Source organism: Ammospiza nelsoni, chromosome 3 (genome assembly GCF_027579445.1).
Source record: "Ammospiza nelsoni isolate bAmmNel1 chromosome 3, bAmmNel1.pri, whole genome shotgun sequence".
Taxonomy (NCBI): domain Eukaryota; kingdom Metazoa; phylum Chordata; class Aves; order Passeriformes; family Passerellidae; genus Ammospiza; species Ammospiza nelsoni.
This window is the reverse complement of record NC_080635.1, coordinates 88,835,455-88,850,556: the sequence shown is the minus strand read 5'-3', so window position 1 is coordinate 88,850,556 and position 15,102 is coordinate 88,835,455. Positions and strand designations below refer to the sequence as shown.

At 37.2% G+C, this 15,102-nt stretch overlaps 1 protein-coding gene across 2 annotated transcripts in view; it reads right to left on the bottom strand.

The window, feature by feature from the left end:
* Window positions 1-4,223: 4,223 nt before the first annotated feature.
* Window positions 4,224-15,102, bottom strand: part of MLIP (muscular LMNA interacting protein) — a 105,402-nt gene continuing 94,523 nt past the window's right edge. For both annotated transcript variants that reach the window (XM_059469517.1, XM_059469515.1), the window contains 3 exons: window positions 14,421-14,474; window positions 6,656-6,690; window positions 4,224-4,543 (listed from right to left, as the gene is read on the bottom strand). In XM_059469517.1, coding sequence (XP_059325500.1) covers window positions 6,664-6,690; window positions 14,421-14,474 — 81 coding nt within the window. In that variant the 3' untranslated portion in view covers window positions 4,224-4,543; window positions 6,656-6,663. The remainder of the gene's footprint in view (window positions 4,544-6,655; window positions 6,691-14,420; window positions 14,475-15,102) is intronic.

Below are 15,102 nucleotides of genomic sequence, written 5' to 3'. Positions count from 1 at the left end.
ATGTAATTGCTTATCTCCAGTTTAAACTCTGCAAAGATACCATCCATCCATTTTGTTGAATTCAAATGGAAATTTAATTGGTGACTCCTGGTACAGAATGCACCACGGATTTCTACTGGTCACAGCACTTTATGCTTACTCCTCTTTTTTATTAATGGTTCAATGCAGTGAAAGTTTTCAGGCAAAATTACTTCAACAAAAGTATTATCCCACAATGTGCTGTCTCTACCTTGTACTAATGGTAGAATAGGATCCATCCTCCCAAACTGTGAATGCCTAGCTCCTAGATGTGTTTACGCAGAGACAAGCTGTGTGTTAAAGTGATTTTCTCACTGTCAATTTACTCTCTGTATCTTTACAGCAGGCATAGGAATGGGGGTGCCTGGTTGGCAAGAGCCTGCAGGTCGCTGCTGTGTGTTGTTGGTGTGGTAGCAAGCAGTGATAATTTTAATCCAAAATTTCAGGTCTGCCTATCTCAAGTCTTATGACGTTAATCCAAGCTACATGTAACTCAGAAAATTGGTCACTTATGTGACAGATTTCATCGCCCTGTCACAGTGTGACTTGTTTTTCACAGTCTCTGACACCAGTTCTTCCAATTCATCAGATGTTTGAATCAACAGATTTAGGGCTGGAGGCAGAGGAAGAGCAACTGATCCAAATCATGCGTGCCAAAGGAATACCATTCCTCACACACTGAGATGCACACACATGAATGCCCAAGAGCTTAGAGACAACAACCGCAGGCAAAAGGCATGGCCTCACAGCCCTTTTGCCCTACCCACCACAGCAATTGACCATGCATATTTCCTGTGCCAGCTGCATCACTTGGTCAGCCTTGAGGAGGCAGGTGCCATCTCATTCTTCTTGCCAGCCTTGCTCTTGTGCTGTGTAAGGCCAGCCCACTCTGGGCTCAGCCCAGTGAAGCCTGTCAAGAGTGGGGGACCCTGTGCATGAACCAGCACAGTGTCCATGTAGTCCTACAATTGCAGGAGCTCTCCATAATGGTGTTTCACTAGGACTTACAGAACAGGTAGCAGCAGTCACTGTGGCTCAAACCTGAATAGGAACCTCTCAAGAAACACAGTCAGGTGCAGAAATTTTGGCATCTCAATGGACCACATGCCACCTTCCTTATGCCCTCAGTGCAGACTATTGTGAACGTATTAACCTGTGCATGGCTGCATTTAGCTTCAGAGAGGTGATGTTTACTGTGCATTTGCCAATCCCAAGTCTCGTCAACCAGTCAAAGATGGAGACAAGCATTGTACTGTATTTCACTGACAGTATGAGCTCTCAGAAAGTATTGTGCTGGTGTTGCAAGCAAGTTATTCACATGTTGGTGTTCATCTCAATTGTGTGCTCCTATCTGATCCCTCCAGTGAAACTTAGAATCATAGGATCATTCATTTTGGAAAAGATATTTAAGATCACAGAGTCTATGACATGTCCCCAAGTGCTACATCCAAACACCTATTGAACAGTACCTGGCACGGTGAATCCACCACTAACCTCAGCAGCCTATTTCAATGCTTGACCACCCTTTGAGTGAAGAAATGTTTTCCTAACACTCAATCTAAAAACCTTCTCTGATACAAACTGAGGCCATTCTTATCCTATCACTTGCTACTTGGAAGAAGAGACTGACCACCCACCTGGCCACAAATTCCTTTCAGGTATTCATAGAGAGTGATAAGGTCTCTCCTGAGCCTCCTTTTCTCCAGGCTAAACACCCCCACCTCAGCTGCTTCTAGAAAGACTGTATCTTAATCCCTTTAACAGACTGATTCTCAGTGTTGCCTTGTTGCCACTTTCTGATTCTCTGCTTTCAATGATTTTTTTCTCTGCTTTCAATGATTTTTTTAAACTTTAAGGTATAGATTTTTTTTCTTTTTCTATCCCTGAGTTGCTAATCTTTCCAACCTAGCAAAATCTTTCTCTCTGTGCTGTTTCTTTTTCATTTTGCATAGCTTTAGCTTGTGAACTCCCCAAGATTTAAGCAATTTTCTCATTAAAACTGAGTCCAGAGCACAGATCTGTGCCATACCAAACCAGGCTTTGGATGCCAGCCATTGAACCCTGGGACCAAAGGCTGTCCTTATTCTGATGCCGCATCCAGATTTTCTCAAGTATGTAATTGTCCAAATGCACCTCTTGTGCTGGACAAATTTCCCTTCTGACCACTTGGGCCAACTTAAATAAGTCATTTTCTTGATAGCTTGAGTTGTAGCACAGAGCAACAAAAGAAACACCTCAAGCAGGCACAGAGGGGGGTGAACATGGCATGTCAGACCGCAAGAGAAGTTGAGGCAAAAAGGGGATCATAAGCCCTCAGTAAAGATATGCAGCCAATGTGATCCTGTTGGGAATGTGTATTTTACCAGAACATCATCACTAAAATCAGGGTAAGGCATCAGAACCTGGACTAAATATATTACACTATTGAATGAGCAGCATCCATTAGTCTTTCAGTACTACAGAAAAGGCAATCACTTTTCATGTTGTTTTGCTCTTTATAATCTCTCCTTAAAGATTTTTTTTCTTAATACTTTTTCCATTGGTTTCCCAGGAAACAATTTCTAGAAACTGATTGCCAATATAATCTCATTTTTCATTCATAGATGGAAGCTTTTGAACAAAGAGGGAAACTCTTTCTTAAAGTACACACAGATGAACAAAATCACAAACCCAGAGGTAAGCAAAAGGATTTCTCCTTTGTTCTTCCTCTGATCCCAGTAGTTCCTTCTCTTGCTTGTGTTCCTTTCACCTTTCAGTCTATCTCATGGGTTAATTTAAACTTAAATGTAAGCCATGTGAACAATTGTCTCAGCTAGACATGCTAGACTGGATTTGGGCTCTATAAAACTGAAATTCAAGAGGAAAAGAAATCTGGGGTTGGAACAAATTCAGAATAAAACAAATGTCTTGGGAAAAAATGAGCAGGAAAACAGACTAAGGCTTTTGAGAATCACACAGATCACATGGCTTTAAGTATTAATTTTTCCCACTTCAGTGCTTTATTGAAACCAAGAAATACGATTAGGTCCTTAGTGGGTAGATCTATTATAGCTCCTACAGTATTTTTAACACATTTATAGTGATAGATGGTTTTATAAGTATGAATTTTTATCTATTTTTAAAATTTTTCTATACTTTTTTGTTCTATTTGTACATGTGGATTTCTGTCCCCACAAACTCTTGAACTCACTGAGATGAGTTTTTTCCACCACCTGGTTAATAGGTATGTCATTCACAAGATCTATACAGTTAAGTACTGTTATTTTTCCATTGAGAAAGAAACTAATACAAAAAACACCACCCTTAAATGTGTAGCAATCTTTCCACAATATTCTTAAAAATTTATATATTATCTATAGAGAGAAATACTCACTAATTGCTGCCCTTTTCTTCAGTTTTCATAGCTACAGAGTCCAACAGCTTAAAAGCAGGCTGGATTGAAGTTACATCAGTTCCAATAGGGCAAAAGGCTGAGTAGCCTATGGACTATTCCACTTAAGCTGGTTTTAATTTTAATAGTTTTCCTTATGGTAGTATTTCATAAAATATTTCATCACATTAATTTTAATGAAAACAGGCGGATTCTCATGAAATTATCAGACTTTATCACAATTCATCATGAGATAAAATCTCCTGCACTCTGGGACAGGGCTGTGATGCAAAGGTCCTGAGCGTGTTGTCAGAGTCGCCTGAGGGGTGACTTGGGGTTCAAAGGACCAAGACACTGGGGAGAACTCAGGTAGCTCATGCAAGCATAGGCAACCAGCTTCCTTACCCTTTCATAATTCATTTTGAAAGCAAAATCTTTAAGATCCAGGCCTGTACAACATCATGTGGAAGCAGCACAAGATCAAAAAGCCAACAGCATAAAGTGGAAAGCAGCATTTCTTCCTGCTGTTCCAGGAGTGCAGAGGGTAATTCTGCCTGCACTCTGCACCTGGCAGGGTCACAGGAGCTATGAATTATTGCATGGCAGGGGAAAATCACTGTGCATGTTCACTACTGACTGCTGTGGATGCTGATGCCAACATGAATAATCCCACTTGGACTACTTCACAAAGCGCAAGTGTCTGTGTGGTGGCAAAACGTGACCAAGGTAAAGCACACAGGAGCATTCCTTTCCCAGCAATGGTGGCATTTCTTCTCAGCCATTGAAACCCATGGAGCCAGATTTACAGGAGTAAAAACAAGAATCACAAAGATCATTTTGCATCAAAAATACAGCTTTATTTAATTTCAACATTTATATTATTTCTAAAGAAAATATGCTGTGTTATATTGGGCATCTCTTAAATCAGCAAGCACTTCAAGAAATGGCATATTCATGTGCGTATCTCTGGGGTTAATTATGCTAGTACATAAGATTATTTCTTGAAAGAATATTTCATTGTTATTACTGCCTTCCAACTAGCATACCATAAGCAATTTTTTTAATGGTGCTTTAAATAAGACCGGTGCTGTGGATTTCTTCTTAATATAGAAAGAGGCTTCAAATTCAGTTTTTGCTCTTGATCCTAATTTGGGGCTGCAAAAGAAGGATTTTCGTATGAACACAATTTGTCAAAAATACAGATTAGTAAGATGCATAACACACACTGAGGTCACTTAGTTTTCTTAATTTATACAACCTGATGATCTGGCTAACAAATAGAATTCATAGTTTCACAGAAAAAAAAAAAAAAAAACAACCTAAAAGATATATTCAGACATCTGCTTTGTCCTATAGTTGCGGGAGAAGAGAGAGCTGGCAGATCAGATTTATCTTGTGAGAAGCTTGCCTGTCTTTGCAGCAGCCTCAGGCAAACTGCTTTTGCGACTTAAATTTTCACAGAGCTGTAACTGTTCAAATTCAAAGTAAATCTCTCTCCCTGAAATTTAGACCCATCTCTTTTTCTCCTACTCATAGGAAAGATGAAAAAGTGACTAATATCCCTTTATAATAGTCCATTATGAAGAGAGAAACTGCTGTGCCTCTACTCTATCCTTATTTCTTATGTCTTTATCTTCTGTGTGAAAATGCTGAAGCCTTTACATCTTTTCTAAATCTCCCATTTGTTTCCCACATCTTATGCCACTGATTTTGCACTAATAGTGACAAAAAGAGTAATTATCTTCAGCATATTATAAGCATTCCTTTCAACATCTCCCTGAAAGCATCACCTCTTCTACTCAGACTCAGTTTTTCCTCCCCTATAATCCTCAGGTTCTAACCTGCAGTATTATTGTCATTCTTTTTCTGTCTGTACACATCACATTTCTTAGTATTTTTCTTCAGTCAATTGTATCATATTTATTTCAAGCCATTCCTTTAATATAAGTGAATTTTTCTGAATTAAAATCCTGGCTTCCATGTTGCTTGCAAATCCTCCCAATTGGGCATTATCTGTAAATTGGGTAAGCCTACTGTCCATGTCATTGAGTTAATAGCAAAGCTTTATAGTGCTAGAGCTAGAAGACAGCATTCTGGAAGTCACTGAGATGTTCTCCCTCTCAGGCAGCAAATAACCCTTCCCAGAGTCCTGCTTTCAATCAAGTACCTATCTACCTTATGTGAATTTAATTTACTTTGCTTGCTTAGGGATGTCATGTGAGACTACACTGAGGATACACTGTATAAAACACATCCTTGTATCTGCCTTGCTGTCACAGAAGGAAATGAGATCAACTTGATAGGATTTGTTTCTGACGTGTTCCTGTGCAAATAATCTTATCTTCTTACTATTCTCTTGATGCCCACAAATGTGTTGTTTAATACTGTGTTCCAGTGTCTTGGAAATGCCATTAGGACTGAATTTTCTGTGATTCCTCAGATTTTCCTTTCCTCTTTTGCTTAGATAGAACATTGTGTTTACCTTTCTCCAGTTTTCTGGAAACTTACTCATCCTGCTAGTCACTAGTGTTTGAGAAATTACGTAGGTTAAGTATTTTAAGGGTAAATTTCATTAGGCTGTTCCATCATGAATACTCCAATTTACCTCGGTATTCCTTCAGGTGTCATTTTCCATTTCTCTTCATGATCCTACTCACAAATTCTTAATAATAATAGAAATAAAATTTTATTCATAATTAATTTCTTTTTCTTTTCCTTTTTCTTTTTTTTTTTTTTTTTTTTTTTTTTTTTTTTTTTTGTGAAGACTGAAACAAGGAAAGAGGGAATAAAAGGCACTGAACTTTTCAGAATCACCTATTTTCTGGCCTCTCTTGCTAAGTCAGCTCTCAAGCATAGTACACTATTTGCAATGTATTTAACTCTAGCAAACCATTCATTTAATGGCAGTATGTGGTTATGTGCTCAAATATAAAAAAATTTATCTTATTTCCCTGACGTCCTTTCACAATCTAGTTCCAGGGTATACCTCGATTTCTTACAACCATTTGATTGAATCCCACTTAAAATTAATTCTATTGTGACTTTATTCCATCATGCTAAGAATTGGAATTATTCTGCATTGGTAATAATTCATAGAAAATCATTCACCAAATATAGCCATCTTATTGTCCAAACACTGAATCATGTACCTAAAGCATCCTATCATCTTTTCAAATAAAAGTATAAAAATTTGATAAAGAGACACCAAAGTAGCTATGTATTCTAATTTTGATTGTAATCATATTTTTAAAAAATAGTAATACTCACCATCATATCTAAACAGAACCTCTTTCATTTGAAACCTATAGAAAAATGAAAATAAAAAGTGAAAACAAAGGGAAGACAAAAATAAAAACTGCAAATGCAGGAACAGTTGTAAATGTTATACAGCACTTCTCTGGTTTTGGTTTTTTTAATCACTGGTTTACTGCACTCTTAATTTACAGCTCTGCTTACTGAACCAGAAATGATTTTTCATACATTGACATTCTTGAGGAATTCTTCTGCCCACAGAAATTTCAACAGACAAGCATCATTTTGACTAATCACACACCAAATTCACATTGGTTTCCCACCTTCCACTTCTTTTTTGAACTTCCTGCTCGGAGGACGGAGCATGTGGCCACCCTTGCCTTCACATGACACAGGTGCTGCTTGCCTCCCCCTTAGCATGGATTTTGCCAGTCTTCAATAACAGCCTGGCACCCAAACCAAGGAGTGGGACAGACTACAGGGTGAACCAGTGCAGCCTGTCCCTATCTGGGACACTGGTCCACAAAGATACCATTCAACAGTTCAAAATGTCTGCTCCAGGGAGTATTTCAGAGGATGTTAGGGTGACATCCCCATCAAAGATCTGAAGAGCCTACATGTCCTGGAAGTCTGCGGATGTTCCTAATTTGGAGGATGTGAGAAACTGATATTCCAAGGGTATGACTCCCATTCTGGAGTCTGGGGGACTGCCAAACTGGAGCAACGGGGGCTAGCAGAAGATCTGTGAACAAAGGCAAATACAAAATCCTGCATGGGGCAGGAGACAAGGAAGGATGGAGGAAGTGAATGACTCATGCAATGGTACAGGACAGTGACTGACTGTCTGACCGACTGAGAGACTGACTGACTGACAGACAGACTAGGAAGCGGCTCTGCCAAGAGGGATATGAGGTCTGACACCACACAGAATGTGCATCAGTCTAGCCTTGCTGTGATGAAGGATAACCTCATATACAGTTGCATTAATTAGAGCACAGCCAGCAGGTTGAGGGAAGCTTTTCCCCTCTGCTGGGCACTAGCAAGGCTACATATGGAATGTAATTTCCATTATTGAGCCCTCACAAAAAAAAAAAAATTATTTTGCTTTGTCAAGCAAGCAGAGGAAACCAATGGACAACTATTAGGATAGTTACAAGTGTTTGTTGATTTATGGGAAAGATATGTGACAGATGAGGGGCGGCTACAGCTAGCACTTATTTAACCTAAAGAGTAGACCATGGGGTATTTTTTTTTGCCTTTCCAGCCATTCAAGAAAGGTTTAATGACAGCCAGATTTTCATGGTGAAAGAAAACAAGGCAGCAATGGGGGAAATTTTATTTAGCCATAAAGAAACATATTTTATATCATAGGAGTGGTCAAACACTATAGCTAATTTAAATCTGATTCTATGATTCTAATTACTTATGCCTTACCTAAGTATGGAATAATTTAAAAAAAAAAACTTCTTCAGCCTACAAGAATGTTCTGTCTAGCTATTCAAGGCAAGTGCTTTTCCTCTAAAACTGTTTCTCAGAACTCCTGCCATTCCTTGAAGGGGACCAGCAACAACAGCTGTTTCTTAATGCCAGGTGGAATTAGATTCCAATTGCAGTTTGAATCACATACTGATATTTCAAACTTTCTCTATCATTCTTATATTACTACCCTTTCAGACTTTTAAATGTAAATTTATAAAGCTAATATACTAACAGTAAATATTTTTATGCAATCCTCATACAAATAAAATTCTATAAATGCATGAAATGTTTTCTCCTTGTTACAGCATGGTGATCTAATATGCCCTTTGAAGTCAGTAGGCTATAACTGAAATTTTTTACTTAAAACAAGAAGATATAGTTGAAACTGACTAAAGTATTGCCCAAACACCTGTTGCAATATGAATTTCCTGTTGAACATACAAAATTTTCAAGAAAAAAAAATTAGAGCACTGTTCAAGTATAAAGTAACTAGAAAGGTTTTCTGCTGATATTTAAAGTTTTTATTTGATATTTTAGAAGTGTGCATTGTTTGGACCTGCCTTTCTATTTATAAATATCAGAAGGCAACAGTTTACTGTTTCAATGGCCCATCCAATTTAGAGGTTAAAGGATTTGTCACCACTAACACCTGAAAATCCCATTCCTTCAGTAAAAACAGTAGTTATTCATACATTTAATATTCATTTTCAGGGTCATTAAATTTTTAGCTAAATGAACTGCTATAAGTCTATGGAGACAGCTTAGTGTTGCACTCCTTAGCTCGGTCAAAATAAATCAAGGGCAGTGAGACCCCTACCTCAGAGAGGAAGGGGCAGCAATGTTCTGCCATACCAGTCTACACCAGCTCCACTGCCTGAGGAACACAGCTGCAAACGTGTGCAAGATGGAAAGCAAAAAGTGAATAGTACATCTGTGATGTGACACATGAAGAGCCCATGGTTCTGTCTCCTAGGAAGGCACAAGCAGCAACTCTTCTTTTTCTCCAACATGTCTGGAAAGATCTATCTCATCTGCCAAATGGAAAAAGTAGGTGCTTGCATAAAGTTGACCTATGAGTGGGAGTGTTTCCAGTGGAGCTCCCTCTGCTTCTGTTAGGTACTTGCTTTGACAAGCTGGAATCTTCTTTACAAGTTGAAAAGTTATTGAGTAATAAGCAAGAGCTGAATCATTACAGAATAATTCAGGGTCCACTGAGGAGGGTGTTTAACTGAAAGAATATAATTTTGCCATGATAATGTCATTTAGGTTGGAGCTTTTGTTTACAGTAGAACCCTTTACATAAATTCTGTAGTACAAGGACACTTTCATAAAATGGCTACATTTTCCTCTTATAGGTAGACTCTATCAATGATTAATACTATTGTTTACTTCGGAGCAGAAACACTCCTTCAGTAAATAATGACCAAGAGCAATGTAAAACAAAACTTTGGACCATATTGACATTTTCATAGAATTTCAAATTTCAAGAACTTTTGTTACTTTGCACAGAATACAGATGGTAAAATCCTGTCGCCACTGAAGTCAATAGAATCAACTTTCTCTCGTGGGGTCTTTTTATAAATGTTTGTCCCTAGGACAATGTTGACTTTAGAAATGCTATTGATTTCTCAAGTAACTATTGCAGATCTTTAATGAACAAAACAAACAGATAAAACTGAGTAATTATTCAACTTCAGCAAAAGATTACATGGACTTGAAGTAATTGTATTGGTAACTATAATTAGTCATTTATTAGTAATTGTAATTGTAGACTTGGGATTTTGTAAATCAGAGATGAATAAGGGTAATGAGGACATACTTTTACTTTATACAGGTACATATGCCCAACATTCACTCTAAAGGTTCTGACTCAGTAAAATTCTGAGACTGATTATAACACCATTCACACATCATAGCATGGGCAAGCACTAGCTTTACTTGAAAGGAAGACAGTAGGTATCAGAAATTATTGGCATATTACTTGGTTATGTTTCAAAGACTATCCTTCACACCTCCTCCATTTAAAATGCACTGGTAGTAGAGAAGGATTTCACAAGGAGGAGAATATCACCTATTTATTTTCTTACTTTCACAGGGAAGTCACAGGTCTTACTTGGTGCATGCCATAACAGAATGATGCTAAAATTACACAAATGCTATTCTTCTGAATAGAAAGGTACCTCCATTTTGTTTGTTTGTTTGTTTATTATTATTTCCAGTGAATACTTTGCTTTGAGGAAAACAATACAAATTACTAAGGAGAAACTAGCAGCACATTTCCCTCATTTCCTCTCTCACTCCTTCCTAGAGGTGTTTACATTTCACAGAGCATCTGTCCATCCATTTGGGTTCTTTTGGAACTGCACAAATCACACTTACTTTCTCATTCTGAGGGAGGAACATTGCAGGAAAAGTTACGTATGAGCCTATATAAATTTTAGATAAAAAGAGTAGATAATAATTTAGATAATATAGGAGAATGATCTAAGGGTCTTATGATAGCAGTAAGAGTAATATTGGATTTATGACTTGGCAGATTTTTTTTTCTAATCAGTTCATCATCCAAACAGAATTCACTGATAAAAAAAAGAAGACATATTAAATTAGGATGAGGATTTGTGGGTTATGAAACTCATAAGGTAGGAATTCAGTATAAACTGTTCTTAGAGTCAAGATAGGTTCCCAAATAAAAAGGAACAACACAGGTGCCTGAAAGATGTTGGGATTTTAAAAATCATCAACCAAGATCTCCCTTGCATTTTTTAATGCACTAGAAAGGGAAAGCATTATAACATACAATTCTGAAAACCCAACCACATAAAACAGAAAGTGGTGAAAATATGTTCATTTTCCAGACATAGCCTGACAACAACTTATCTCCAAGAAGCCACTACTCTCGGCTCAGCTAAAAGGGCTGTCCCAAATAACTTGAGCTGCAACTAATTCTGTGTTGCTGTCCTGTCTGTCTCCAAGACAGCATAAATGTTGATCTCCTTCTGGGTATCAATGCTGAATTCCTCCATTTCCAGCAATAGATCTCAAGGGAAACAGATGCCTTTGCTCAGTTCTTCTTGACTGAGAATGAAAAATGGGGGTCATCTCTAGATGCATTTATGTCTTCTCTGACACCCATTAAAGAGACAAAGAGATTGCTCAGCCTTCACATGGCCAGCCTGATGTGCCCTGGTCACCTCCTCCTTCTAAAAATGAGATTAAAAATTTGGGAAAATACTGGATCATTTGCTTTTTACTAGTTGAACAGTTCTATGAAAAATGCCTTCTTTGATTTGTAAGAGAGAAAACAGTAAATATGTCATCTCTTGATGTTACTTCCCGAGCAGCTTGTGGTGAGCCTGACACAATTCTTCCTGCTATTTCTGCATGGACTGGAGTCCACTTGCATAGTCACAGTGGCAAAATACTCATTAGTGACAGGCCCAAGGGAACCAGCAGTCAGCTTACTCAGCTGTACAAAATGATATCTGACACTTTTTTTTCAACTATAAAGCTAATTATTTGCCTCTAGCTAACATTATTATAAGTCATCCAATAAGATGTTAATCAAAGGACATACTAAGTGTACTGATAACAGCACTTATAAATCTTCTTTCCCATGAATTGTCTTTGGTCCTTATAAATGCAACCACAGTTTCATCAGATATAGTTGTTCTACAGATCATGGTACAAATTGTCCCATTGTTTTACTACATTTAAGCTTTTGTTGAAAATGTAAATAGAAATTCTGTTCAAAGTGCTTGTTTAAAATATAAGGGAACTTTTAGAAGACAGTTTTAATATATTTTACCTACCTTGGAACAGACCAAGCTGGCCTCTAACCAAACAAATTTTGCACTTTTTTTGTGTCTGACTTTACTATGTAAGTACAAGATCCTTCACTTTCTGAATGGATCTTAATAATGATCTTAATAATCTTAATAGTTAATTATGTGTCTTGTCTCTTAAAGAATTCTCTTTGAAAGTATCAGTCTTTCCATTAGATTTGCAAAATTCTTCCTCAGTGTGCAAATCGTAAAGTAGAAGGATGGAACACAAGGATCTAGCTTTTGATTCCCGCTGTTTTCAAATACAGAAAAATCATCTACATCATCACAGGCTGCAAATATACACACACACACATACATTTATACATTGTTGGGAATTTAGCTGCTAGAGACGGGAAAAATACAAAACCGTGGCTAATTCCAAGTTCGGCACCTGCTAGATAGCATGTCCTTGGGCCTAGCTGTAGTATAATAACAAATAGTGAAAGAGACATGAGAAAAGAGAGCTGTAACCCCTAAGGAATGAGGAAGAGTTCATGGTATAGTTTAACCAATAGATTGCCTGGCTTACAGAATATTCATAAGCTTATTATTTGCTGTTTAAGTGTTTGATGCTTTCTTCAATAAACTGGACCTGTGATGAACCACCTGGTGTCCGGGTCTCCTTCCTATGACAATACATGTATGTGTATATATACCCTTTTTAGAGTTCCTGGTGTACTGCAAATCTGCTTAATCTCAAAACCAAATTTATCCTCAGAACTATTTAGTCCTTCTTACTGCCTTCTAATTATACAACATTACTTCAATAATATTTCCAAAACTTTACAGCTGAGATGGAAAAAAAAAACAACCTAACTGAGAAGATCTGAAAGGTTTTCTTGGTCTAACTTCACCTTGTGAGGGCATTTTGGGTTTTTCTTTGAATAGAAGACACTCTAACACCTGCTTTTGAGAGAATCAAGAAGTGGCTCCTGGGAGGCAGAGGAAAGGAGATTGATGGTGTAAAAACAAGCAGAAATGTCAAAGGCAAGGAACAAAGGAGGAGATTTGGAGGGCTGTGATGGAGATTCAAACAAAAAGAGATATGAAACAGCTCCTAGTCCCTGACACCCTGTGCAGAGAGGCCAGGGACGCACAAGAGAATAGAGGCTGCGGTCATGCCTAGGTACTCCTGGTGCAGAACTGCAGTCTGTTGATCCACCCAAGCACTGAGATATCAACCTCTTTTCATTTTTATCTTTTTTTCCAGTGGAAACTGAGATAAACTGTGAGGATATATTGATATGTTGTCAACAAACTCAGAATTCAGGCAAATCCTCCACTTCCAAAATGCGAAGAGCTTGACCCCAAAACTCCCACAGTATTTTTCAAAAATAAAAGGACTCATTTGGTAGAAATGACTGGCAAACATCCATTTCATATATGTAAATTATCATGTGGCTGCTTTCAGACAAACTAGAACTAATTTTAAAATAATAAAATTTAAAAAAACGTGTTTCTAAATATGCAAGTACCATTCCTATCTGTATTTTTACATTCATTAAAAAACTAGTGAGATAATTGTGAGAATGCACCTGGTAAAAGAGGTCTTGGCAGTAAAAAAATCAATCTTGTGTCATAAACATTCTCATACTGCTATTATTGGTACTAAATTATGCTTTCATGGGTGAATTTCCAAGATAGTATTGAAAATGTCCCATAATGAGTGGAGTCCTATTACATTCCAAAGCCAGAGTAAAGAGTGTGATAGTTAATTGAATTACATATGTCTATTCCAACATTGAGGCTATAATTCATCTTCATGCTCATGATCTTGTTGGAAAAAAGGACTTGCCAGTGCCAGCTGGACCTTTTTTATTTTCTATATGCTCTGTCTCAAGAGAAAATTGATAATGAATAATAGATTGCATCTTCTCTCACTGAATGAGTTGTCTACAGTGGTAACCACTATGGTCCTACAGTTTAGACACATAAATGTAGTAGGAAATTGGCAACAGAATTTAGACTTCAAGAAAATTTTTTTATCCTTCTTCAAAGTAAAAAAAAAAAACTAGCTGGCACTGAATTTTGATACTTGAATTACATTTTATGTTTTCTTGACTGTCTTTTATGAAATTCTTAATAACTATCCTAAGTGCTTCTGATAGCTGTAGTACCTGGTATTTAAAACAGAAGCTATATTAGTGACTGAAAATCGTGGAATGTGTTATTTAAATATGGCTGCATAATTTAACCATTCCCACTTGCTAACATCCCAACAGCACATATCAGGAACCTGAAGTATAAATGTTACTGTTATTTCAAATTCACATGAGCACCAGTTGGCAAAACAATTCTGGGTTTTTTCCTTCATTGATCATTAAGAACAATTAATGTTTATGTAGTCTGCACTGGAAAAAAAAAGAGCAGGTTTGGAAGCTCAGCACATTTTTACTGATCAACCTTATATGGGCTATGCAAATAGAAGATAAAGCTAGCATGCAAATGCTTAAACCCATTAAATGTCAACTGATTACCTCCTTGGAGATGAGCATCTCGTTTTCTGGAATAGGCACCATGGAAAGACTGGGCTGCCGAGCCAAGATGTCACAGGTTGGAGAGAGCATGAGGTTAAACACAGGAAAAAGAAATCCATTATCAGTTCAATTTCTATATAAAATATCACTAAAATTTAAAATTAAAGCCAATACCCTCAGACATACTAAGGATAGCAAGGCATTGAGATCTGTGCTCAGCAGACTCTCACTACTCCTTGTCTGTATTAAAATCTATTTCAAGGTATGGCCTGTTTTCTGTTATATTATATTCCCACAATTTAAAGGGTGGGGAAGGGAAAATTCCTTTTGAATTTCAAAGAGGCATCTCAAGTAAAAATCACAGCAAAAGCACCTACTTTATGATACATTTAGTATGAGATAATTCACTTAAAGTTATTTCAAACTAGAACCATACCAATATCAATGAGAATTTAATTAGAATGCAGGTAAACCAGCTCGAGTTTATAAAGGCAGAGTTAAGATCATAAGCTTCTGACATTTTCTTATAGTGTCACACAGAGACATCATGTTTAAAGAAAAGGTTGCTGAAAGTTTTGATATGTGAATGCTTGAGTATTCTCTAAAAGATTGGAAGAAGCCTGCTATTTCCAGTGTATCAAAGGCATTAATTTATTTTGGCATTTAGATCAAATAGTAAACT